At 34.6% G+C, this 27,500-nt stretch overlaps 7 protein-coding genes, 2 non-coding genes and 1 pseudogene across 9 annotated transcripts in view; 6 read left to right on the forward strand and 4 right to left on the reverse strand.

The window, feature by feature from the left end:
* LOC128288582 (30S ribosomal protein S3, chloroplastic-like) overlaps positions 1–1,403 on the forward strand; it is a 1,446-nt gene extending 43 nt beyond the window's left edge. The window contains exon 1 of the mRNA XM_053024893.1: positions 1–1,403. This exon is cut by the window's left edge and continues 43 nt beyond it. Coding sequence (XP_052880853.1) covers positions 135–791 — 657 coding nt within the window. The 5' untranslated portion in view covers positions 1–134 and the 3' untranslated portion in view covers positions 792–1,403.
* A 1,219-nt stretch (positions 1,404–2,622) lies between these two features.
* LOC128288586 (50S ribosomal protein L14, chloroplastic-like) lies at positions 2,623–2,991 on the forward strand. Its single transcript, XM_053024896.1, has one exon. The coding sequence runs from the start codon at positions 2,623–2,625 to the stop codon at positions 2,989–2,991; it is 369 nt and encodes a 122-aa protein (XP_052880856.1).
* Positions 2,992–4,253: 1,262 nt separating this feature from the next.
* LOC128288583 (30S ribosomal protein S11, chloroplastic) lies at positions 4,254–5,338 on the forward strand. The gene has a single exon (XM_053024894.1). The coding sequence runs from the start codon at positions 4,254–4,256 to the stop codon at positions 4,668–4,670; it is 417 nt and encodes a 138-aa protein (XP_052880854.1). The 3' UTR covers positions 4,671–5,338.
* Positions 4,741–5,815, forward strand: LOC128288580 (DNA-directed RNA polymerase subunit alpha). Its single transcript, XM_053024891.1, has one exon. The coding sequence runs from the start codon at positions 4,741–4,743 to the stop codon at positions 5,728–5,730; it is 990 nt and encodes a 329-aa protein (XP_052880851.1). The 3' UTR covers positions 5,731–5,815.
* Positions 5,816–6,811: 996 nt separating this feature from the next.
* On the reverse strand, positions 6,812–8,290 carry LOC128288581 (cytochrome b6-like). Its single transcript, XM_053024892.1, has one exon. It carries the CDS (start codon positions 8,038–8,040, stop codon positions 7,342–7,344), a length of 699 nt encoding a protein of 232 aa, XP_052880852.1. The 5' UTR covers positions 8,041–8,290; the 3' UTR covers positions 6,812–7,341.
* Positions 8,286–12,489, reverse strand: LOC128288579 (photosystem II CP47 reaction center protein-like; annotated as a pseudogene).
* A 4,793-nt stretch (positions 12,490–17,282) lies between these two features.
* TRNAP-UGG (transfer RNA proline (anticodon UGG)) lies at positions 17,283–17,356 on the forward strand. Its single transcript has one exon. It is a non-coding gene; the product is annotated as a tRNA-Pro (tRNA).
* A 178-nt stretch (positions 17,357–17,534) lies between these two features.
* TRNAW-CCA (transfer RNA tryptophan (anticodon CCA)) lies at positions 17,535–17,608 on the forward strand. Its single transcript has one exon. It is a non-coding gene; the product is annotated as a tRNA-Trp (tRNA).
* Positions 17,609–20,757: 3,149 nt separating this feature from the next.
* On the reverse strand, positions 20,758–22,743 carry LOC128288578 (cytochrome f-like). The gene has a single exon (XM_053024890.1). The coding sequence runs from the start codon at positions 21,871–21,873 to the stop codon at positions 20,920–20,922; it is 954 nt and encodes a 317-aa protein (XP_052880850.1). The 5' UTR covers positions 21,874–22,743; the 3' UTR covers positions 20,758–20,919.
* Positions 22,744–25,514: 2,771 nt separating this feature from the next.
* LOC128288587 (acetyl-coenzyme A carboxylase carboxyl transferase subunit beta, chloroplastic-like) overlaps positions 25,515–27,500 on the reverse strand; it is a 1,995-nt gene continuing 9 nt past the window's right edge. The window contains 2 exon segments of the mRNA XM_053024897.1: positions 25,515–27,093; positions 27,096–27,500. The exon segment at positions 27,096–27,500 is cut by the window's right edge and continues 9 nt beyond it. Of these exon segments, the coding sequence (XP_052880857.1) occupies positions 25,583–27,093; positions 27,096–27,126 (1,542 nt within the window). The 5' untranslated portion in view covers positions 27,127–27,500 and the 3' untranslated portion in view covers positions 25,515–25,582.

Consider the following 27,500-nt stretch of genomic DNA (forward strand, 5'->3'; position numbering starts at 1 on the left):
GATCTTGAATTTGAACCACTTGACAGATATATGCTGCGCCCAAAACCAAAAAACACCGGATGGCTAGGATGGCTAAAAAAGGGATAAATAAGAACACAAATATGACATATCCTAATATATAGTAGTGGAGGATTATGGGACAAAAAATAAATCCACTTGGTTTCAGACTTGGTACAACCCAAAGTCATCATTCTCTTTGGTTTGCACAACCGAAAAAGTATTCGAAGGGTCTACAAGAAGATAAAAAAATAAGAGACTGTATCAAGAATTATGTACAAAAAAATATGAGACTATCTTCTGGTGTCGAGGGAATTGCACGTATAGAGATTCAAAAAAGACTGGATCTAATTCAGGTGATAATCTATATGGGATTTCCTAAATTATTAATTGAAGATAAGCCACGAAAACTCGAAGAACTACAGATGAATGTGCAAAAAGAACTTAATTGTATGAACCGAAAACTCAACATTGCTATTACAAGAATTGGAAATCCTTATGGGCACCCTAATATTCTTGCCGAATTTATAGCCGGACAATTAAAGAATCGAGTTTCATTTCGAAAGGCAATGAAAAAGGCTATTGAATTAACTGAGCAAGCGGATACAAAAGGAATTCAAATACAAATTGCAGGGCGTATCGACGGAAAAGAAATCGCACGTGTCGAATGGATCCGAGAAGGTAGGGTTCCTCTACAAACCATTGGAGCGAAAATTGAGTATTGCTCTTATAGAGTTCGAACTATCTATGGGGTATTAGGAATCAAAATTTGGATATTTATAGACGAAGAATAATAAGAATAAGACTCTACTTGTCTTTACGTTCTATTCTGCGATAGAACAAAAAATGACAAATTCTTTGATTTTTTGATTGAACATAAAAATCAAAAAATGAGCAGTTCTAAATTCTATAAGGTTAAATAAAAATTTGATTGATCATTTGATATAATTGCTATGCTTAGTGTGCGACTCGTTGGGTTTTTTAGGCTTAGGATTCAAAAAAAATGGGCGGACCACAGTATAAGCTAATAACTATAGCACTAATAACCAACTCATCGCTTCGGATTATCTGGATCCAAAGAATCAGTCAAGATATGATATATTGGTCATATCATTATAGCAACTGAATTTTTTTTGCATTAAGTAAAAGACAAAACCAATCTGATTATGAATAGATCGAAATTGTGAAGCAAAATAAAAAGTATGTGGATAAATAGAAGGATGAGAGAAAGAGAGAAACAGAAATAGCAATGAAATGATATAGGATTCCAATATGTAAGGTCTATGAAGCATCTCATAAAGAGCAATGTAATAGAGCATCAATAGAGATTCATCAATAATTAGATGAATATCTGTTCATTGAAGAAAAAATCAAGAGCCTTAACTTAAGTCAATAAAGACTGAGAAGGTTGACTCAAGAAGAAATTTTATTTTATTTTATTAAATAAATATTAAATTAAAAAATTAAATTAATAAATATTAATAAATTAAGGCTCCATTGGAGAATTCAGACCTAAGCATTAATCGAGAGCGATGGGGACGACGGAACCCGTGAATGCAGAGGATTCTATTGAAAACGAATCCTAATGATTTATCGGGGAGGATGGCGGAACAAACCAGAGACCACTGCATTTCTTTTTATTCTGATTCTGAGAGGTCATGGGTTAACCCGACAACTGAACTAGAAAAAGAGTAAATATTCGCCCGCGAAAATTTGAGTTTAATTTGATTGTTCAATTTTTGTCGATCTGAATCTGATATGAATATGATAAAAAACAAAATAAAGATTCGTTATAACATTATAACAAAACCAAGATAAGACATTATCTAGAAATAGAATCCGTGTTTAATTCCTTATACTTATATATATATCCAATAGATCCAAACAAGATATACAAATTTCTAATAGATCAGATAAAATCATAAAGCAAAGAATCCCAAGATTCAATTATTCATTAACTACCCGTATATCTTAAGATTAAGAATTAAATATTTTTTTATTCATTTTTTTTTTCGCGAGGAGCTGGATGAGAAGAAACTCTCATGTCCAGTTCTGTAGTAGAGATGGAATTCATAAACAACAACCATCAACTATAACCCCAAAAGAACCCGATTTCGTAAACAACATAGAGGAAGAATGAAGGGGATATCTTATCGAGGTAATCGGATTTGTTTCGGTAGATATGCTCTTCAAGCACTTGAACCCCTTGGATTACATCTAGACAAATAGAAGCGGGGCGCCGCGCAATGACACGAAATGTACGCCGTGGTGGAAAAATATGGGTACGTATATTTCCAGACAAACCCGTTACAGTAAGACCTACAGAAACACGTATGGGTTCGGGAAAGGATCTCCCAGTATTGGGTAGCTGTCGTTAAACCGGGCAGAATACTTTATGAAATGAGCGGAGTAGCCGAAAATATAGCCAGAAAGGCTATTTCAATAGCGGCGTCAAAATGCCTATAAAAACTCAATTCATTATTTCAGGATAGGAATATAGAACCAAAGGAAAGAAGTCTTGTCTTGGGAATAAAAAAACAATTGCGAGTTTCCTTTTTTTTTTTTGACAAACAATATTTCTTTTTTTCTTCGTCCTTTGTTACATTGAAAAAAGAGATTTCAAAAATGATTCAACCTCAGACCCATTTGAATGTAGCAGATAACAGCGGGGCCCGAGAATTGATGTGTATTCGAGTCATAGGAGCTAGTAATCGCCGATATGCTCATATTGGTGACGTTATTGTTGCTGTGATCAAGGAAGCAGTACCAAATACACCTCTAGAAAGATCAGAAGTGATCAGAGCTGTAATTGTACGTACTCGTAAAGAACTCAAACGCGACAACGGGATGATAATACGATATGATGACAATGCTGCCGTTGTCATTGATCAAGAAGGAAATCCAAAAGGAACTCGAATTTTTGGTGCGATCGCTCAGGAATTGAGACAGTTAAATTTCACTAAAATAGTTTCATTAGCTCCCGAGGTATTATAAGACGAGACCCAAGTATAGTTAGAGTATTTAGAGTATTTAAATGGCATAGATTAATTAGTAGATTGTGTCTCACGTATATACCTTTACTAAGTAAAAAAAAAAGACCACGTTGGTTATATCAAAATTCAGGAGCAACAAAATTTTAGTTTACCATGGGTAAGGACACTATTGCTGACATAATAACCTCTATACGAAATGCTGATATGAATAGAAAAGGAACGATTCAAATAGGATCTACTAACATCACTGAAAACATTGTTAAAATACTTTTACGAGAAGGTTTTATCGATAACGTAAGGAAACATCGGGAACGCAACAAATATTTTTTGGTTTTAACCCTACGACATAGACGGAATAGAAAAGGACCACATAGAACTATTTTAAATTTACGACGGATCAGTCGACCAGGTCTACGAATCTATTCTAACTATCAACAAATTCCTAGGATTTTAGGCGGGATGGGGATTGTAATTCTTTCTACTTCTCGGGGTATAATGACAGACCGGGAGGCTCGACTAGAAGGAATCGGTGGAGAAATTTTGTGTTCTATATGGTAATCTGTCCGGTATACGAATTGTATCCGAAACTCTCCATTTGTGCAAAAAAAAAGAAAAAAGCACGGGTTGTCTAATAGAACTCCTCCTGCCCTACGGTAGTTGATACGTCAAGGAAGTTTTACCTGGAATAAAAGAACAAAAAAATGGATTCATGAAGGTTTAATTTAATTAGTAAATCACTCCCACTCTGGATTCCTTTAGATAATGAAGATCTGATTTTAGGTTATGTTTCGGGAGAGTTTTACCAACGTGGGATAGAGTCAACAAAAGTGAAGTAAGTGCTTATGATTCAACCAGGGGGGCGTATAATTTATAGACTTCGCAACAAGGATTCGAACGATTAGGTAGTTTTTCAACTTCAAGATTTCTTTCGGGGGGATCCAATTCAAATTTCAAGAAACTTATTTTCTTCCAATAAGCGAATTCGGAAAAATTTAAGGAATAACAACTATGAAAATAAGGGCTTCCGTTCGTAAAATTTGTGAAAAATGTCGCCTAATCCGTAGGAGGGGACGAATTATCGTAATTTGTTTTAACCCGAGACATAAACAAAGACAAGGATAATCTTTCTATTCTAAAAGAACTCCTGAAAGAAAAGAAACTAATCTTAAAGAAAGCGATAAACAAATAAAAATAGAAGATCTGTTTTGACATGAAATGGATATATCCATATATCTCTGACTTATCTTTATGAAATGATAAAATATGGCAAAACCTATACCAAAAGTTGGTTCACGTAGGAATGGGCGCAGTAGTGCACGGAAAAGTGCACGTAGAATACCAAAAGGAGTTATTCATGTTCAAGCAAGTTTCAACAATACCATTGTTACTGTTACAGATGTACGGGGTCGGGTAATCTCTTGGTCCTCCGCCGGCACTTGTGGATTCAAGGGTACAAGAAGGGGGACCCCTTTTGCTGCTCAAACCGCAGCGGGAAATGCTATTCGAGCAGTAGTAGACCAAGGTATGCAACGAGCGGAAGTTATGATAAAGGGTCCTGGTCTCGGAAGAGATGCAGCATTACGAGCTATTCGTAGAAGTGGTATACTATTAAGTTTCGTACGGGATGTAACCCCTATGCCACATAATGGCTGTAGACCTCCTAAAAAAAGACGTGTGTAGAAATAAACACTAAAGAGATTTCAAGAGAAATAAATGATTCAATGATCTGATCAAATAAAATAATATTACTATGGTTCGAGAGAAAGTAAAAGTCTCTACTTCGACTCGGACACGACAGTGGAAGTGTGTTGAATCAAGAACAGATAGTAAGCGCCTTTATTATGGACGCTTTATTCTGTCTCCACTTATGAAAGGCCAAGCCGACACAATAGGCATTGCGATGCGAAGAGCTTTGCTTGGAGAACTAGAAGGAACATGCATTACACGTGCAAAATCTGAGAAAATACCCCACGAATATTCTACCATAGTAGGTATTCAAGAATCAGTCCATGAAATTTTAATGAATTTGAAAGAAATTGTATTGAGAGGGAATTTGTATGGAACTCGTAACGCCTTTATTTGTGCCAAGGGTCCCGGATATGTAACTGCTCAAGACATCATCTTACCACCTTCTGTGGAAATCGTTGATAATACACAGCATGTAGCCAGCCTAACCGAACCAATTGATTTGTGTATTGGATTACAAATCGAGAGAAATAGAGGATACGGTATAAAAACGCCAAAGAACTTTCACGACGGAAGTTATCCTATAGATGCTGTATTCATGCCTGTTCGAAATGCGAATCATAGTATTCATTGTTATGGGAATGATAATGAAAAACAGGAGATACTTTTTCTAGAAATATGGACAAATGGAAGTTTAACTCCGAAAGAAGCACTTCATGAAGCTTCTCGTAATTTGATTGATTTATTTATTCCTTTTCTACATACGGAAGAAGAAAACTTACATTTAGAAAACAATCAACACGATGTTACTTTACCTTTTTTTCCGTTTCATGATAGATTAGTTAAACTAACAAAAAAGAAAAAAGAAATAGCATTGAAATATATTTTTATTGACCAATCAGAATTGCCTCCCAGGATCTATAATTGTCTCAAAAAGTCCAATATACATACATTATTGGACCTTTTGAATAACAGTCGAGAAGACCTTATGAAAATTGAACACTTTCGCATAGAAGATGTAAAACAAATATTGGGCATTCTAGAAAAGAAGTAGAAAAAGCATTTCGAAATTGATTTATCAAAATTTTTAATCCAATGGATTTTGAACCTTCAGCACAATCCATAGATTCGGACCAGAATTGAATAAATGTATCTAGGGAGAATTCACTTTGCCTTTGAAGTGACTACTCCTAGATACGCACATCATGATATTTTTTTTAATTGATTCAATTTAAAAAGACCTAAAGTTAAGGATTTATCAATCGGTAATGTTGCTCAATACCCAACCAAAGGGCTACTGCAGTACCAATCAAAAAACGGTTGTCGCTACTGGACGACGAAATGGATTTTGGAATTTATTAACATTTTCCAAAAACGGTACTGTTAATAATCCCGCGGGTACTGAAACCATTAAAAGAACACCCAATAACTTGTTAGGTACTGTACGAAGTATTTGAAATACAGGAAAGAAATACCATTCAGGTAATATTTCCAAAGGAGTTGCAAATGGATCCGCGGGTTCACCAATCATTGAAGGTTCTAGAACCGCTAAGCCCACGTTACAAGCAATAGTACCGAGAATTACTACTGGAAAAATATATAAAAGATCATTGGGCCATGCGGGTTCCCCATAATAATTATGACCCATACCTTTAGCTAATTTAGCTCTTAATACAGGATCGTTCAAGTCAGGTTTTTTTGTTATTAGGATAGGTGAATTTTCTAGATCCATCCCCAAAGGAACCGGACATGATAATTTTTCATCATCCGGCTCAAGCAAAAGTCAATCGAATCAAATGGATACAAACGGATACCTATAAAATAAATCTATATTCTATATGTTTAAAATAAATCTATATGTTATCCCCACATATATGAATGGTTCCATATGTAAGAAAAAAGTTACCCGATTCCATTTTACGGAGTTGCAATTATACATTCAAGGAATTTCATTTTTACAGGTAAATGCTCAATACCCAAGTAGGCGTACAAAATTGATCGTGATCAAGTGCTTTATGGGTCGTCTTAGGCCTTGCGATTCACCTTTATCCCAAAAATATATCGAGATTTTTTACATACAAAGGATTTACTTGTTACTAATATAGTCTAGCCTTTGCTCTTCTTTAGATCCCTTGTTTCACTCCGATAGTATAATTAAATCGGGTCGATGCAGAAGAAATGAATGCATTTTCATACTATTAAGATAAGAAAGTAAAAAAAAAACTAAAATCTAATTTTGATTATGCCAAATCACTTATTCTACTGGATCTTACGGAGCCCTATTTATACACAACATCGTCAGGTCTGATCATAGAAAAGATTCTCTTCAAGCGAACCAGCCTATCCTTTGTATGGGGCTTACACGGTGGTTGAAACAAAGACACATTTGGTTGTGAATTCCAATGTAGCAGATAAAGGCATATTTCTGCACGGCCCAATCAATAGTTCAAGTCACACACTCCCATAATCCATTTTCTCTTCAGAATTCCTTCAACTATTCATGTCAAATAAATACTAGAATATTGTTGTAGTTGAAAGGAAATATCCAAATACATGTCTTATTTTTTTTTTCAATAATCCATATTTGTAGCAATGAAATACTATTGTTCCTCCCCCAAGTAATAAGATAAATTATTGGTTACAATATAGCTATGGTCTATATTCTCTATAAAGGACCAGAAATGCCTTGCTTACGTATCATTAGGAAATGCATTAACATAAATACAGCAGTAAGAAGGGGTAATACAAAAGTGTGTAAACTATAAAAACGGGTCAAAGTGGATTGTCCCACACTAGCACTTCCACGTAATAACTCTACCAAAGGCGATCCTATTACCGGAATAGCTTCCGGAACGCCTGTTACGATTTTGACTGCCCAATAACCAATTTGGTCCCGAGGTAAGGAATAACCTGTTACGCCAAAAGATGCGGTCAACACACCCAGAACCACGCCTGTAACCCAAGTTAATTCGCGAGGTTTTTTAAAACCACCAGTGAGATAGACACGAAATACGTGCAGGATCATCATTAAGACCATCATACTTGCCGACCATCGATGAACTGATCGGATTAACCAACCAAAGTTAGCTTCAGTCATTATGTATTGAACAGAAGCAAAAGCCTCAGTAACGGTTGGACGATAGTAAAAAGTCATAGCAAATCCTGTAGCTACTTGTACCAAAAAACAAGTAAGCGTAATTCCTCCTAGACAATAAAATATGTTAACATGAGGAGGAACATATTTACTAGTTATATCATCTGCAATCGCCTGAATTTCGAGGCGCTCTTCGAACCAATCATAGACTTTATTGAGATAGGTAAACCAAGAGGACCCCCCCCCGAGAACCGTATATGAGAATTTCATCTCGTACAGCTCAAACAAAAACACCCAAGTATTAGCTGAAACGGATATGGAATAGAAAGTTTGAAACTTCTTAATCTTTTCATTCAATTTTATCTGAAGACACAAAAGAGTGAAAATCCGAAAGCTCTTTGTTGTAGTTGTAATTATAATGCCAAAAAATCAAGTCGGCGCAGTCGTCTTTATGTTGATCGTTACAGGCCTCTTGAATCTTCTATTTACCTACTTATTTCTTTTCTTTGCTTTGATTTGTTCTTTGTATGAAATGTGGCTTTATTCTTGTTTTCTTTCTTTTTGATAGGAATTCTCTTGTTAAGACCCTATGAATCAATTGAAACTTCAGATTCATACCAGAACCGCGATGATTCAATAAAACCTTCAAACTAAGTCCAAAGATTCTTTGAGTAAGAACCATTGGATCATCACTTATTCAATCAATAGAATAGATATAATAAATAAAAATACAAAGAAAAGAAAGGTTTGTCCTTTGATCAAAATAAGCATAAACTAAATGAGAGTTTGAAAGAATAAAAAATCTTTCGATTTATAAATAATATAACTCTTTCTTTGAATTTTTTTTTTGAGTCCGGCCGCGAGGTTTGAATATTAAGTATGAATCATAGTTCAAATACTTTGTGATCCATTTCATATATTCCGTGCTCCAGATACTAGAATGACTATCCGACGGGATAAAACTATCTCGATCAAGATGACAGACCCATTTTCTGTACTATCAATAGGATCAATTATAACAAGTCACACACTCATATTCCGGAAATACAGAAACAAATAAATTTCGCGGTCGAACTACCGAAATAGAATGGGGCTAAAAAATCCGAGAACTAAAAGTTTCAATTTTTGTATTGAAACGCGAGGCTTCGTGATTCTTGTGAATCTAATTCATTGAAATTCCATCCAGTAAAACGGAAGAATTATAAATCTCCAAAATAATAGATAAGAATATCGCAAATAAAGCCATTGCGACACCCATCAAAGGAGTCGTTCCCCATCCAGGGGCTACCTTACCATATTCCGAATTCAATGGTTTCAAAAAATCCCCTACAACAGTTCGTCTTGGACCAGATCTAGAACTACCCTCAACGGTTTGTGTAGCCATAAATCTTATTTTGTATTCAGTGAGATCTGTTGACTTTGTATATCATTCCGCTGTAAATAAACAATCTTATCATAGACCCATTGTGATCTTGAAATTATATAATAATGGAAACAGCAACCTTAGTCGCCATCTCTATATCTGGTTTACTTGTAAGTTTTACTGGGTACGCCTTATATACTGCTTTTGGGCAACCCTCTCAACAATTAAGAGATCCATTCGAGGAACACGGGGACTAATTGAAGTAATGAGCCTCCCAATATTGGGAGGCTCATTACTTCAATTGAGATAATGAAAAATCATTTCATTTTTTTAGTTAGAATTTTAGGCGGTTCTCGAAAAAAGATAGCGAAAAAATTATCCCTAGAGTAGATACTAAGAGGAATGTATAAACCAATGCTTCCATAAATTCGATCGTGGTTTACAATTATAGCTTCCGTACCTGTTTATTTGGAATCATCTCCCGAATAAAGAAAGAACAAGAATCAAAGAAAAGGCAGCGATTTAAATCAAGATTTTTCCAGCAGCCTATGGCAAATCACAAATAAGTAGAAGCAAAAATAACAAAGCAATCTTGCATCAGACTACTTGTCTTCTTGTAGTTGGATCTCCAAGTTTTTGGAATGCTCCAAATTCCACTTGAGCATCCAAATCTGGATCAATACCGGCAAAAACATCTCTGAACAGGGTTCTAGCACCATGCCAAATGTGTCCGAAGAAGAAAAGCAAGGCAAACGAAGCATGCCCAAAAGTAAACCAACCCCTCGGACTGCTACGAAAAACACCATCGGATTTCAAAGTAGCACGATCTAATTCAAAAATTTCACCCAATTGAGCACGTCTAGCATATTTTTTCACAGTAGCAGGATCACTATAACTCACTCCATTGAGTTCGCCGCCATAGAACTCAACAGTTACACCTACTTGTTCGACACTATACTTTGATTCTGCCCTTCTAAAAGGGACATCCGCTCTAACAATTCCGTCTCCGTCTACCAAAACAACCGGAAATGTTTCAAAAAAGTAGGCATACGACGTACAAAAGTTCACGCCCGTCTTTATCTCTAAAGATAGGGTGCCCTAACCACCAACGGCTATTCCATCCCCGTTGTCCATTGAACCCGCTCTGAATAATCCTCCTTTTGCCGGATTATTGCCAATGTAATCATAAAAAGCTAATTTTTCAGGAATTTTAGACCAAGCTTCTGATAAACTTTGATTTTCGGCTAACCCAGCACTAACCCTTCGATATATTTCTTGCTGGAAGTATCCTTGATCCCATTGATAACGAGTAGGACCAAATAATTCGATGGGGGTAGTTGCTGAACCATACCACATAGTTCCGGCAACAACAAAAGCTGCAAAAAAGACAGCAGCTATACTACTGGAAAGGACGGTTTCAATATTTCCCATACGTAATCCTTTGTATAAACGTTGGGGCGGGCGGACACTAAGATGGAATAAGCCCGCTAATATGCCCAATGTCCCTGCTGCAATATGATGAGAGGCTATTCCTCCCGGAACAAAAGGATCAAAACCTTCCACGCCCCACGCCGGATTTACAGGTTGGACCTTGCCAGTTAGTCCATAAGGGTCCGACACCCATATTCCAGGACCATACAATCCTGTTACATGAAATGCGCCAAAGCCAAAGCAAGCCACTCCTGAGAGAAATAAATGAATTCCAAAATCTTGGGCAAATCCAAAGAAGGTTTTCCTGTGCGCTCATCACAAAAATTTCTAGATCCCAATATACCCAATGCCAGATAGCTGCCAAGAAGCACAAGCCAGAAAACACAATATGTGCTCCGGCCACACCTTCGTAACTCAAATACCCGGATTTGTTATAGTCCCCCTGTAATACTCCAACCGCCCCATGAATTGGTTATTCCTAAACGAGTCATGAAGGGTATAACGAACATACCTTGTCTCCACATTGGATCAAGAACAGGATCGGAGGGATCAAAACGGCTAATTCATATAGAGCCATTGAACCGGCCCAACCAGCAACCAGAGCCGTATGCATTATATGAACAGAAAGCAAGCGACCGGGATCATTCAATACGACAGTATGAACACGATACCAAGGCAAACCCATGGAAATACCCCTTTATCAACGAAAAATAGACACTATGTAACTTTATTGCATTGGAATACCTCCCCTTTTGGGTGGATTCTTTCGGAGAAAGGATTAATATTTGTTCTATTCCATTAGTAATTAAGGGAAGAATTCGGCTCAGAAGAAAAAAGAGAAGCAGATCTATTCTATACCCGATAAGTATCAATACGCAATGGGGGTTGATCCTATTTTTTATGAATGAACGTATCCCTATTTGTTCATCATTCAAAGGACCTATTGGTAAGAATTCTCTTTCATTCATTCTGTCTTTCTTTATTTTATATTTTATGGCCTTATTCTATCTATGTATAAAATATGAGGCCAATATTATTAAGACCATTATTACGCTTCCAGATCAAAGTGAAATATAGTATTTAATTCTTTTCTTTCCTTTAATGCCTATTGGTGTTCCAAAAGTTCCTTTTCGAAATCCGGGAGAGGAAGATGCAGTTTGGGTTGACGTATAGTGCGACTTGTCAAATATATTGGGTCATATGGGATTCCCCCGTTCTCTCGCCCGATCGAGATATCCTCTGTTTCGCCCAAAAAAGATTGATTGAATTATCAAAATTTGTAGCGTGAAGTGTAATGAAGTGCAATTAGAGATCCATTTCATTTTTTTGGGGGGGTATCCAGATTAATATTTTCAATTAGAATGATTTATGGTTGGCTTGGTTGGACCGAAAAAATGAAGCATCCAGGCTCCGTTTAGAAAAAACCCAATTGGTAATACATTTATGATTACCACCTATATCATAATCATAAATCTTTTTTATTTACAAATTCGAAATAGAAATAAGAACGATTTCAAACTATTAATCAATCGAATAATATGAGAAATACGTTGAATATTTGGCGGAAAACATGAAAGAAAAAGGAATTAAAATAAAAAAGGAAATGAAATCATAGCAAAAAGATGTGGTATTGGGTCATTTGTCCTATATGCGCAAATCAAAATCGGGCGGATCTTTACTCGGAGTAGAGCATAAACCTAAAAAAATTGAATAAAAAATTGATGAAACCCATTCAGGAACAAGAAAATGACATCGTGATTTGGATTGAATCCCAATGAAAAAAAAATAGATCAATGAAAAGTTTGTGCGATAAGTTTAGCGAATTTTTCTATATTATAGATTATAGGAAAACGGGCCAAAACTTATCTTTCTTTAATTTCATTTTATTTAAAAAATGTAAGAAAAAGCCCCTTCGTTAGAAATTAGAAGTTAGAAAAGGCACACTAGAAAAAACGAAGGATGGCTGGAATCTACACATTGATTTTTTTCGCAATTTTTGTTGAACCGTATGCATCAAAAGGTGCCTGTACGGCTACTAAGGGATACAATTTTATCCTAATCAACCGACTTTATCGAGAAAGATTACTTTTTTTAGGCCAAGAGGTTGATAGCGAGATCTCGAATCAACTTATTGGTCTTATGGTATATCTCAGTATAGAGAATGATACCAAAGATCTGTATTTGTTTATAAACTCTCCTGGCGGATGGGTAATACCGGAGTAGCTATTTATGATACTATGCAATTTGTGCAACCAGATGTGCATACAATATGCATGGGATTGGCTGCTTCAATGGGATCTTTTCTCCTGGCCGGAGGAGAAATTACCAAACGTCTAGCATTCCCTCACGCTCGGCGCCAATGAGTTTTTATTTGATGGAAGAAAAAGAAGACTATGCCTTCGCCATATGAAATATGAATTAGTAAGTAATAATAGCATGGCACTTCGAATTCGATATGATATTTTTTTTGATTTCTTTTTTTTTTCAAAACATTAGATTATGTATCGAAAGAGTAGTATGAGAGAAAGGGCATTTCAATTTTATCTTAGCTTTCGTGGGCCCATCTCAGCGTCACAAACTTTTTCTTTTCACACCAGAGGCTATTAACAATATTTATAACAATATTTATGTTATAAAATAAAAGAGTACGAAAAAAAAAGACTATTTTTTTCTTTCTTTTTTTTGAAAAAAAAAAGAAACTTTGGGATTGCTGAATCACAGACGAAATAAATATATAAAGCAACGGAGCCATCATAGTATTTTTGAACTTTTCCGAAAAAAAAAAAGAAGGGTGGTAATTGGATTATTTAGTGATCTGGGTCTAATAGACGCTCTCTCTATTTTCTCTTTTTCTTTTTTCGATGAAAGAAAAAAGAGAATTCCATTGTAAAGCCGTATGCAATGCACAAAAAATGCCTGTACGGTTGTTCAATTCTATCTTTTTTTCTTATTATTCTTTAGCTATTTTTAGCTATTCTTCTCGCCTCATTATGTGAGTTAGAAGAACCTTTTATTATGTTATATCATCAGGGTAATGATCCATCAACCTGCTAGTTCTTTTTATGAGGCACAAACAGGAGAATTTATCCTGGAAGCGGAAGAACTACTGAAACTTCGCGAAAGCCTCACAAGGGTTTATGTACAAAGAACGGGCAAGCCCCTATGGGTTGTATCCGAAGACATGGAAAGAGATGTTTTTATGTCAGCAACAGAAGCCCAAGCTCATGGAATTGTGGATCTTGTAGCGGTTAAATAAGTTAAATAACAAATAGCAATAGCAACGATTTAACACCAATCCACAATTTAATTAAGATTGATTTAATCCCTCTTCTTCCTTTCCTTCTTAACTTAAGCCTAAAGCCTAAGGGGTTAATATTTTATTAATCTATTAAATAGAAAAAGAAGTAATTCAGAATCATCTGGTTAGGATCGATCTAAACCAGTCTATTATGTATATAATTCAGTATGCCAACTATTAAACAACTTATTAGAAATGCAAGACAGCCAATTAGAAATGTCACGAAATCCCCTGCTCTTGGGGGATGTCCTCAGCGCCGAGGAACATGTACTAGGGTGTATGTGCGACTTGTTCAGATCATGGGCTGAGAAAAAAGAAACAACTTTTTCAGTATCAACGATCCGTACCAGTGAATAGAATGGGGTTCGTCCGTTCACTATCTAAAAAGCTAGATCTACCATATCCTTCTATTGTGTATGAAATTTATGGTTTCCATTGGCGCAAATCAATCTTAGAATTTAAGATGAGAATAAAATTCCCCATTGGTAGCAAATGCTTATCCATTAAGCGGGGAAAATCCTATTTAAAAAGCAAAAAGATTATGCTTCGACTCTTGCAAAGAACGGACTAACAGGGTCAGCTGCCCAATTAATCCTCATCCTTACATACCGTTACTGTATAAGATAGATCTCGTTGTGAAAGATCTATTACTGGAAAATTTATGAGTAGAGCCGAAGAGTGTGAACTGTACAAGTTACCAATTAAATGAAGGAATGAGCTCCGGTGTATAGAGAGGACCTCACCGTTTAAGAAGTAACCATAGAAACGATGGAACCCACTATTTATTTATCCATTTCTATTTACTCCTTTATTTTAGTTAATATGCTTTTTTTGATACCTAGTATCAATACAATTTCTTATTTCAAGGCGAAATGAAATGCCTAGAAAAAGGAAAAATCGTGGTCAGGACGGTTAGAGTAGCAAAAGCCATTGGAATTTTTATTTTATACATTGGAAGAATCCGTTTTGTTATTAATAGACTAGAAAAGAATAACTGAAAGAAAGAATTAGTTATTCATCAAAATTTCTTTTATTCAATGACCAGAATTAAACGGGGATATATAGCTCGTAGACGTCGAAAAAAAATTAGTTTATTTGCATCAAGCTTTCGGGGGGCTCATTCAAGACTTACTCGAACTATTACTCAACAAAGAATAAGAGCTTTGGTTTCGGCTCATCGGGATAGAGATAGGAAAAAAAGGGATTTTCGTCGTTTGTGGATCACTCGAATAAATGCAGTAATTCGTGGGGTGGGGGTATCCTATAGTTATAGTCGATTAATACACAATCTGTACAAGAAACAGTTGCTTCTGAATCGTAAAATACTTGCACAAATAGCTATCTCAAATAGGAATTGTCTTTATATGATTTCCAACGAGATTAGAAAATAAGGAGATCGGAAGGAATCCAACGAAATGCTTTAAATGAAATGGGGTTCCCTCGAGAATGAACTCAGGGAAGGTAGAGTAGAAATTAATATGATAAAAATTCTGATTCTGATAAGGTCATCAAAACAAGATGAGCGAAGACGCTCAATAAAAAAATATTTTTTCTTCCCCAACCGGATTCGATTCTTTTGAAGGGGTAAGCCTATTTATTTCTGGTTCTAAGAGCAGTAGTTCTAGTGGTCGACTCGCTTCTTTCAAACTGTTTCTCATTATTAAGAAAGGGTAACGAAGATAAAATACGAGCTTGTTTTATAGCAATAGTAATTAATCGTTGTTGTTTTAAGGTCAATCTATTTACTCGCCTAGATAATATTTTTCCTTGTTCACTAATAAATCGACTAATTAAACTCATGTTTCTATAATCAATTCGATCCCCCGATTGGATCGGGGCAAACGCCTACTGAAAAGATCGCTTGGATTTAAGAAAGAGTCGCTTGGATTTATCCATGATTTCTTTATTCCTTATTTCTAATATTTCTAAAAGAATCCTATCCTATCTCTATTTCTAAAATCCTATTTTGAAAATTCAAATTATAAATTAATATAATAAATAGGATTTGGTTTGTTTATTTTATTATTGTATTGTTTATTTTATTATTATTTATCATTTCAATATATAATTTAAATATATATAAATTAAAATATATTAATAATATTTAAATAAATAATATTAATAATATAGAAAGAAAATATGCGTTATATAACTAATTATATACTTAATATATTATATACCTAATGTCATATTTTCATATTCTCGGGAAGTGGTGACATACGAGCACTTGATTCGATTTATTTCTTTATCTCCCCGTGAATTGTATGTTTGTAACAATAAGGACAGAATTTCTTCAATTCCAATCGACTGGGCGTATTGTGTCGATTTTTTTGAGTAATATACCTGGAAATACCCGTTGATTCCTTATTAACGCCGTTTCGAACACAACTGGTACATTCCAAAATAATCGTTACTCGGACATCTTTACTCTTGGCCATGAACCTCCTTTGAGTTTTTAATTCACCCAACTTTTCTATTTTCCGATCAAAAGCGAAGAAGAAAGGAATGAAAAAAAAAAAGAAATAAAAGTTGCTAACTCAAAACCAAATCTTGAAAGATTTTGTTGCAATCAATATAGTAAATCAATATAGATTTATAGTAAATAATAAGAATAAGTAATACAACGATTTCGAACTCTATTTAGAATCAAACCACCGTACGGTATTTTCTTTAAGTATCTTGTAGGATACTGTTGTTCCAGCCACATTTCTCTTTTCGCTCTACTAGTAATTTAATTGGAGCTTGAACCCGAGTTTCGGTGAGGTTGAATCCACTTTTTTCGTTCTACCTTCCTTATTTATTTTATCTAATTCTTATCTAATTCTAAAAAAAAACTAAAAAAAGGGGGGGGGCGAGAGAGTAGTCACAGATATTTGATTGTATCTCGATCTAATCTTTTTCGCCCCGTCCCGCGACAATAACTCGAATTAAAAAAAAGGGAATGTTAACGCATCCGGGAAGAAACGATTGATCTCTATCAATAAACCCGCTAAAGAACCGAACCAGAGAGTACTTAGTACCGGTGCTACGGAAAGATATGTTTTTAGATCTCGCATTTAAAATCCTCCTTCTTTATCGTATTACATTATGGTAATACATATATAATCGCATGTATGTGTGGTTAAAGACCACTTGGATTTGTCTATTTGTACCCGGAATTCCTAATTCAAAATTCAAATTTAAATGTACAATGATTCGATAGATAAGATTTTCCCTTTCTTAAAACAGCAAAACAAAATAGGTCCCTTTCCGCCTGAGAATTCCCGCTAAAAATATTCATTTATTATTCATTATATGGTTGTTATATGATATGAGACCAAAAGAAGAAATGGAAAGATCCGTTTTGTATATCAATAGATGAAATAAGGGTGTGGAAAACAAGACAGGGATTCTCTACAATGACATTGTAGGCCAATTGAAAGGGATGTAGCGCAGCTTGGTAGCGCGTTTGTTTTGGGTACAAAATGTCACGGGTTCAAATCCTGTCATCCCTACCTATTACTTCTCCTTTGAGCAGTAACGAGGGAGTCGTTTTAGATTGATTAAAATTAAGCATACATAATCTATCGTTTTCTCATATTATATATGATATATGATAGTATAGTTGTGCGCGATGTATTGGGGTTATAAAATAAAAGAATCCTCTTTTTTACAGTCTTATTTATTAAGAAAGCGCTCTTAGTTCAGTTCGGTAGAACGTGGGTCTCCAAAACCCAATGTCGTAGGTTCAAATCCTACAGAGCGCGATTCCGCTCTTGTTAGGTCGAAAATTACACCGAACTGAAAAAAAAAATTGAACAGCAATTCGAATTTGACCTCCTTGGATTAAATTATTAAATTCAAATTATTAAATAAATTGAAATTAAAAAATTTAAGAATTAAAGGGGTCAGTCAAAAAAAGGGTATGTTAATTAATCAAAGGTCCAACTGATCACCACGTCTGTATTGTAAATATGCGGTTACGAATAATCCAGCCAAAGTAATAGGAATTAGACCTAAGACGATTCCAAATAGAAAAACTTCAATCATTTCAATTTATTTGAAAGGAGAAAAAGAAAGGTAATATCTATCCTAAATATTAATTTCTATTGCCCATGAATATCAATACCTAATAATTGATAATTAACACGGTAAGGAGCTATAGAATATATGGAATAGGGCAGAAAGCTTTGTTTTTATGAATTGTTCGTTCATTGAATTAATTTTCAAATAAGTCGTATCTTACTCAGACCAATAAATAAAGCTGAGGTTATAGTTAAAGCCGCTAGTAAAAAACCGAAATAACTAGTTATAGTAGGCATGAAGGAGCTAAATGAAATATGTTCTTTTTATACATATGTTTATAAAGCACTTACCTAAGTTTCAATTTTTAAACGAGAGGGGGATAAGCAAAAATACCAATTGAAATAATAAGTTCAATTGAAATTTTTTGCTTCATCAATCATTATAAATGGTATTCACAAAAATAGAGCGGCAGGACAAGAGTAGAAAAGAAAAAGAAATCGATTCATCATCTTTGTAGTTAGGTCAAGAAAAAACCTTTGGATCTAATACAAGAATACAAGAAAGGCCGCCTCACAAATATTGATTAGTAGAATTTTTTTTTATTCCTTGCTCTTTTTTTTTTATCTATATCTAACGACTACTCTTACTTGTTACTAGACGACTAAGCAATTCCTTAAAATAAAAATAAAAAAAAAAAGAGGGCTTCCAACAAAAAACAAAACCTCTTGTGCAACTACGAAAAAAAGTCAATTTTTATATTTCGCATCTAATTGACTTGCGGAAATATGATAATTTCCTTCATGAATTATTATAAACCAACTCGTTGGATTCACGGGTTACCTGATCTTCCGTTTCTAGGCCCAAGCCAATACCTCCAGGAATTTGAGGAATTTTCTATTGCATGATACCTGGTTATACATCGACAAGCAAGAAGAAGAAAGAAATTATCTAGCACTTCACGTCGATATACTGTTTGAAATTGCGTTGCTGTGTCAGAAGAAGGATAGCTATACTGATTCGGTATACTCTAAAAATACCTTTGGTACAATATTGACGATCTCACAAAGATTTAGTTTCGGTGAATTCCATTTACTGATCCCATCTTTTACGGAATCGATCCCTACAAGAATATGTGGAGCTCGGCATGTCTGGAAGCACAGGAGAACGTTCTTTTGCTGATATTATTACCAGTATTCGATACTGGGTCATTCATAGTATTACTATACCTTCCCTATTCATCGCGGGTTGGTTATTCGTCAGCACAGGTTTAGCTTATGATGTGTTTGGAAGCCCTCGTCCAAACGAGTATTTTACAGAGAGCCGACAAGGAATTCCATTAATAACTGGCCGTTTTGATTCTTTGGAACAACTCGATGAATTTAGTAGATCTTTTTAGGAGGACCCAATGACCATAGATCGAACCTATCCAATTTTTACAGTGCGATGGTTGGCTGTTCACGGACTAGCTGTACCTACCGTTTCTTTTTTGGGGTCAATATCAGCAATGCAGTTCATCCAACGATAAACCTAATTCGAATTAATTATAGAGCTATGACACAATCAAACCCGAACGAACAAAATGTTGAATTGAATCGTACCAGTCTCTACTGGGGGTTATTACTCATTTTTGTACTTGCTGTTTTATTTTCCAATTATTTCTTCAATTAAGAAAAAAAAAGAGTAGTAGAATACTAAATAATAGTAGGAATTCTCTTATCCCATTCGGAAGGATTGTATCTCATAATTATCTATGACTGTTTATGTCTTTAGCATGACCACTTGATGAAATGCGGAGGGAAGCGGGATAAATGGCCGATACTACTGGAAGGATTCCTCTTTGGATAATAGGTACGGTAACTGGTATTCCTGTGATCGGTTTAATAGGTATTTTCTTTTATGGTTCATATTCTGGATTGGGTTCGTCCCTGTAATATGGAATAATGGATAATGGGACGAACTAAGTTATAGGCATGAAAGTGTAAGAACTCAACAGGGCCCCGCCTCCTCTTTCTTTGTCTGATTCGCGAGGAAGGGTCCCGTTGAATTCTTAATGATCATGATCATAATATTTTGGTCGTATAAATGACAACAAATGGATCACTTTTTCCGATGATTTTTTTGAAAAATGAACTCAATTTCAATTAATTGATTCATAGCATCTGCTCTTCGATAGTATCTATCGATACTTTCAAGGTTAGAAGAAAAAAAGGAATCACTCAATTGGATGACACAATACAATATATATTTAATATTTCTTTTTTTTTCTGTCGACCAGATTCAAACCTTTTCTAGACTAGTCTAACCTTACTCGATTTATTTTAGTATTTCATCAAAGTTTGAAATTATTTTATAAGTTTATCGCCTTGATTCTATTTTATCAAAAAAAATCGGTAAGGATTCCTTCTCTTTTTTTTGGTTGTCCATTACTTAGTATATTATACTTATTTCGACTTATTTTATACTTATTATATTATCCTTATTACTTATTCTATTATAAGTAAATCGAAAAAATAAAGGGTTCTGAAAAATCTGGAAAAATCGAAACTAAGAATAGAAATCTTTGACGAACGGGTCCCGGAATTGTTATTATTTCGACACAAGAAAAGGAATTTTACACACCCTTTTCTTGTGTCGAAGGCTAGAAAGACGAAGAATACTCCCTGTAATTATTTGTTCCCCTCATTTAATTTATCCTTCCTTTCTATTCTCCACTTACTTATCTTATGTTTAGTATCTACTCAAATTGAATTTAGAAAACAAAACCTATTCTGTAACATTTAAATCTGACACTGACAATAGGAATATAATTACACCCCCAATTTAGTCCAATTTAGATTGAAAAAGAAAAAAAAAGAGGTAAAGACAAATAGTCTTCTTCACAATATACATATTTTGTTTTGAATTTTGAATGCGGTAAAAGCAATTCCTAGAGAAAGAATAGAAACAAGCAAAAGACTTTTCATCCCTTTTTTCATTATACCTAACCTAATTGCCAGGAATAATTTGTTCTTTTTTACAAATTTGATGTTGATAAATCCACAGATCTAGAAATTCATTTCGGACACTTGAACCTTCTCAAACTGTTTCTTTTAAGAACCAAAAAGATTTGTGCAAAAACAATAGATGCCAAGAAGAACAAAAGACCTTGGACGCGTAGTGGGTCTTGAAGTACTATTTCTGCATCCCCCTGACCAAATCCACCCACATTAGGATTAATTGTTAATGGTTGATCGAGTTTGATAGATTCACCCTCTGAAACAAGAAGTTCTGGTCCTGGGGGGATAATATCAACCACTTGATGTCCATCCAAGGCATCCGTTATGGTTATTTCGTACCCCCCTTTTTCTTTTCGTATGATTTTGCTTACTATACCTGTTGCCGTAGCATTATAAACAGTATTGTTACTTTTGTTCCCGTCGGGATAAATCTGGCCCCTTCCCCTGTTTCCGCCTACGTATATGGGATATTTTAAGAAATGAGCATCCTTATTACTAGCAGGGTCTGGGGAAAGAATAGGAAAGGTGATTTCACTATATTTTTTACCAGGAACAGGACCTATCACAAGAATATTTTTCTTAGTGGGGCGGTAGTTCTGAAAAGACAGATTGCCTATCTTTTCTTTCATCTCGGGCGAAATACGATCAGGCGGGGCTAACTCAAACCCCTCTGGTAAAATAAGAACAGCACCCACATTCAAAGCCCCTTTCTTACCATTAGCAAGAACTTGTTTCAGTTGCATATCATAAGGAATTCTAACAACCGCTTCAAATACAGTATCAGGAAGTACCGCTTGTGGAACCTCAATATCCACGGGTTTATTCGCTAAATGGCAATTGGCACATACAATACGCCCAGTTGCTTCTCGTGGATTTTCATACCCCTGCTGCGCAAAAATGGGATATGCATTTGAAATGGAAGCCCCGGTTATTATATAGATCATGAGCGATACGGAAATGGATCGAGTAATCTCCTCCTTTATCCAAGAAAAAGTATTTCTAGTTTGCATGGTCCAATCATTGATCCCGAAAATTTCTACAATAAAATTAGGTAGGTCACTAGTATAGTTCCCTAGCCACGATTCTGCTATTTACTTTTACTGAAAACTGAAAAAAAAAAATGACTGAAACAGAGGAGAAATTGTATTCTCCTGATGGGTAGAAAGAGTAAAGTAAGTACGACTTTGCATGCTTTGCTTATCTCGAAAGTAAGAAAGATTCTAATTGAATCCGTGAATCATTTTTCAGTCATTCATTGAATGATAAATAACTACAAGTGACGGAGATACACGATTTAAATAACGAAAGATCCAATATTTTAAAATTGTATCTAGAATGACTGGAAAAGTAGAAACAAGACCAGATATAATTTGATCATTATGAGCAAATCCAAAATCTTTGTATATAGAGCCAATCATTAGTTCCCAACCGTGGGGCGAATGAAATCCTATACATAAATCTGTTAATAAAAGAATAGAAAAAGCTTTTATTGTGTCGCTTAAATTATATAGGAATTCTTGAACCCAAGAGTTAAGAATAAGAAGTTCTTCATTCCCCAAAATAGAATAACCACTTAGAATAACGAAACAGATTAGATTGGTCGAGAAGTGCAAAATCGTATGGATATGATCCTCATTGTGCAGCTTGATCAATTGGATCGTTTCTTTTTGGATTCCTATACGAAGCTTTTGTAGATGTGTTTCCGGGTATTCTTTTATCATTTCGTCCAACAGGAAGAGTTCCTCTACTTCTATGAATTGTTCTAGAATACTCTTTTCTTGAATATCATTCAAAAAAGTTTCGGATTGCCTAGTATCCCACCAATTAGTAATCCAAGATTTCAGACTTTTATTAAATGAGAGAGATCCACCAGGGCAAAAATACTATAGATGCAAGATATAGAAGGGAGTGAATGCTTTCTTTTTTGCCATTTTTTCATCTGTGAGTTGTTAATGAACCCACCTCATTCGTTGACTTTATGTGATCTAATCTTTCTATCAAGCATGCCTTTCATTATATTATAAAGTAGGGGCCCATGAATCTATTCTCTGTTTTTTTTTGATTCAGTGCTTAGCCCTTGAATCTAATTGAATCTAAAAGAATACAGAATATAGAAAATAAGAATCCACTTTGAATTCGAATGAAATATATATATTATTGTTATATTGTTTTTGTTTCCATATATCTCAATTGATCAAATTCGAAGCAATTGCCCTCTTTTGATAACTGCCCGAAAGAACCGCTTCAAATAATAAAGATTGTTCTATTCAGATTTTGAGACGAAGGAGCGCCCTGTCTATATCAAGATCGCAATCAAATATGTCGAAAATTTTCGCGGGTTATCTAAACTATATATAGTCTAGAGTCCAGCAATAATTGAAAAAAAAATTAGGAAAAATATTATGCTGATCAAAAATGAGTGACAAAAAAAGACAGAAAAGTTATCATTACGTTTATCATTATGTTATAAGAAAGAAATCCACTTGTTTAGTTCTTTAGTTCTTAAGGAGCACAAAAGAAAGGATAAAAGGGGAGGGGCCGATTGAGAAAAGAAAAGTAGAGAAAATTTACAAGATATGATCTATCTGTATCTAACGTATCAACTCCAAATATTGCAAATAAAAAGCGAAAGTCTTTATTTCGATTTGATATATGAGATGAATCCAGTATTTCGATTTCTTGCTTATTTTGTTACTGAATTAAGTTGAGCGGTTTTACATTTACAGACGCATAAAAAACTATTTTGTGGACAAAAAACTGTTTTTTATGTTATGACTCTTCCGTATACGTCCGCTTTGGTTTGAATGGGCATTCTGAAGAAACTTCAGTTTAGTTCTGCTATAGAAAAAGAGGATTCTTGGATTGAGCTTTTCCTCCCGGCGAGAAAGCTTTTATTCTGCAATTCATTTCAAAAGACTTCAATCGGTACACGCAAAAATAGGCCAATTCAGCAGCTTTTTGTTCAATTTCGCGCGAGTCAAATTCTCATCAGTACGAGTCAAGGAACGGCCCCTGGCCTCTGATTTCCATATAAAGGACACGACGAGCATAAATACCCTCTTTAACTTCTATTCTGATGGACTGAATATCTTTCATAAGGAATCGTAGAAAGATGCGACGATTTTTCAGGAAAACCCCAACGAAAAATACAGACTATTCCTCCTTTCTATCGAATCGATCATAACCACTGCCTACATTCCAAAAATTGTGCACCACAAATAGGAACTAATAAAGAGGCCTGCGATCCCATAGAAAGACATCACGATTCCTTGTGGAAAAAAAACTATTTGCTGAGACGGAAATAAAGATATCAAATTCCTACCAAGATAACTAGAAGTTCCAACTAATAAAAACCCTAATGAACCAAAAAAAAGGATAAAGGCCCAGCAAAAATTGCTTGTTTTTCGAGATCCCACTATAAATTCTATCCATATAGATTCTGATCGCCAACTCATACATACTAGATCCAGTTGCATTTTATTCGAATTGAGAGAATAACCAAAAAATTCGACTTTACTTTTTTGTTTCCGAAGTAACTCTCATCAACTAGTACTATTTTGATATGAACTTTTAGAAGGAATTCATCAAATTGCTTCGATCTAAAATCATCCCCTTTATATGATCGCCTATACGGATCTACTAGATATATAGACTTTAATTTCATACATCCGTTCGGTACCGATCCACTTGCTATAATTCATTTAACCCTATACCATGTTTACGTATGCATAAGAGGGCTTTTTCATTTATGTTCGGTTCGGGTAAGCCGGATGTTATACAATATTCTACTAAATAGGTATCCATGACATCTAAGTCTTGAAAAAAATAGATAAGATTTGGTCTTGGCCCCATCGAATCTAAAAATCTTAGTTTTTGAACATACAAAGATAAAGAAGCCATTGCAATTGCCGGAAATACTAGGCCTACTAAAGGCACAAAAATAGAGGAAAACTGCTGAAAGTTGTCATAAAATGGGTACCTCAATTTAATATTTGTACCTGTTATTGTTATATTGTTTAGTTAGAAATATATCTTATAACGATTATATTATAATTCGTATATTATACTAATTATATCTAAATACTAAGTATATCTAAGCGAATCTATATATCTAATAGATATCTAATAAGTGCAAGGAATGTAGAATTAAATAAAAGGACTTGCCCATCTTTTAAATCAAATAAAATAGATGTATATGATAAGATAATCCACTTTCTTTATTATCTTACTTTATTCTTACTTTTCTTATTATTCTATTGTTCTTGTCTTCTAATTTGCATTTTGAATTTAATAAAGAAAGAGTTTATTACAAATTGTCGAAAGATTCGATTCGTTAGAATCCGATCCAAGAACAGGGATTATTAGTAAAATAGAATTTTCGGGAGATATAGAAAGATGCAAAACTCTATATTTCTATTCTATTTTTCTCTATTTAAATTCTATATACATACGCAATAGAGGAGGATAAAATTCGTTTTATTTGTCTCTCCAAATTCGAATTTCATTTCACAGATGGAAAAATTCGCTTTTTATCTTGTTGCTAGAAGTTTACTCATTAGTAATATCGGATAATGATAATAATAATTATCCGCATAATTTTTTTTCAACAATTCCTTTTTTAGTCACAAAGTCAAATCCCATTACGCGGGCTTTGACTTTGATTCTGGTAAACTAACTAACTACCTTTTCACTACAAATAAAAAAATTTCACTTAAGACTCTACTTGATTGAATTTTGATTCAAAGGGAAAAAACCGTGGAGCTGAACTAACTCACTCAGAACACCTTTTAAAGGATTACGTGGTACGATTGGATCGAATAAACCCTTATGGAATAAATATTCAGCCGCCTGTGAACCTTCCGGTATTGTTTTATTCAATGTTTGCTCAATTACTCTTTTACCCGCAAATGCAATATAGGCATTGGGTTCAGCAATAATGATATCCCCCAACATACCAAAACTCGCAGTCACTCCACCAGTAGTAGGAGATGTAAGAATTGATACATAAAATAACTTTTTATTTGATTGATAATCATATAAAGCGGAAGATATTTTAGCCATTTGCATCAAGCTCAAACTTCCTTCTTGCATGCGTGCTCCTCCGGAAGCACACACTAGAATAAGAGGTAAAAAATTATTGGTAGCATATTCGATCAAACGGGTGATTTTCTCGCCTACTACAGATCCCATACTCCCCCCCATAAACTGAAAATCCATAACCCCGATTGCTATAGGAATACCGTTTAGTTGACCCGTGCCTGTTTGAATAGCCTCAGTTAATCCTGTCTTTCTTTGATAAAAATCAATACGATCTTTATAAAGCTCTTCTTCAGACTGAAATTCAATGGGATCCAGAGAGATCATGTCTTCATCCATAGGACCCCAAGTGCCTGGATCAATCGAAAGTTCGATTCTATCTGAACTCCTCATTTTCAAATGATATCCACATTGTTCACAAATATTCATTTTTGAATTAAGCGATTTCTTATAATTTACTCCATAACAATTTTCGCATTCGCATTGAACCCACAAATCCTTGTATAGATCGAGATCATTAGAACTTTCTTTTAGAGTTAAATCATTACCATTTTCACGAGTTATTATATCGAAATTCTTGCCTTCACTACTATTTCCACCTTCGCCGCAAATGTAATTATAAATATAATTATCATTGGAATTGTCACTACCACTTAAAATGGAACTATCAATACAGATTTGAGAACGAAGATAAGAGTCAATACAACTATTAATGTGATTATTCCAACCACAGTTAGTATCATTATCATACAAGTTAAAATGATAGTGGGGCTCATCATTTTTCGATCCATTATTCATATAACTAGAATTATGATAACTATAAAAAAAACTTTCTAGTTCACTCAAAAAAGAATGATCATTGTTAAGCTCAAAAATTTGATTTTCACTATCAAAATATATGGAATAACGGTCCTGATTACTATCCCTAATTAAAAAGGTGTCATCAGAAATGAAATTCCGAATGTCTTTGACGTCAACTAAATGATCAACCTTACTGTAATAACTAGAGCTGTCACTACAATCATGAATGTTTTTATCCGTATCATTTCTAGTCGGGTCTTCGTTTACAGTAGTATTTTCAACAGGACCAAGGCGGCTATCCATTGATTTACTTAGCCCACATCTGTATTCTAATTCTCCCTTAGACAAGATCAAATTGAACCATGATTTTTCCATAGAGCTTTCTTGCCTCTATTTCCATGAAAGTACAGTAGATGAATAGTCATTCGATGAAAAATCAATTGAATATTTTATTTCCTATCAGAATACGCATACTAGATACAATCACTAGGGTTATTAACGAACAATGAGTGAATATTGAAAGAAACGATTCTCTTTTGTGAGAACCTAGAGTAGCAGTTCATTATATATGATAGGATAGAGCTCTTTTTTCTTTTGAATTAGAAATATCAATTTTCAATTAGAAATAGTGATTTCCCCATGTTGTGTAAAATCCGCACTGAAAAAATTGAAAAAAGAAATTTTTCTCCTATCAAGAACCTTTTTCGTAAAATCTCGTCTACTAATACAATAAGTTTCTATTCCAACACGGAGCCAAAAGGACAACATACAGGATGGGTAGAAGAAGTTGTGATGCTTG

This window comes from Gossypium arboreum, unplaced genomic scaffold (assembly GCF_025698485.1).
Source record: "Gossypium arboreum isolate Shixiya-1 unplaced genomic scaffold, ASM2569848v2 Contig00235, whole genome shotgun sequence".
In the NCBI taxonomy this organism is placed as follows: domain Eukaryota; kingdom Viridiplantae; phylum Streptophyta; class Magnoliopsida; order Malvales; family Malvaceae; genus Gossypium; species Gossypium arboreum.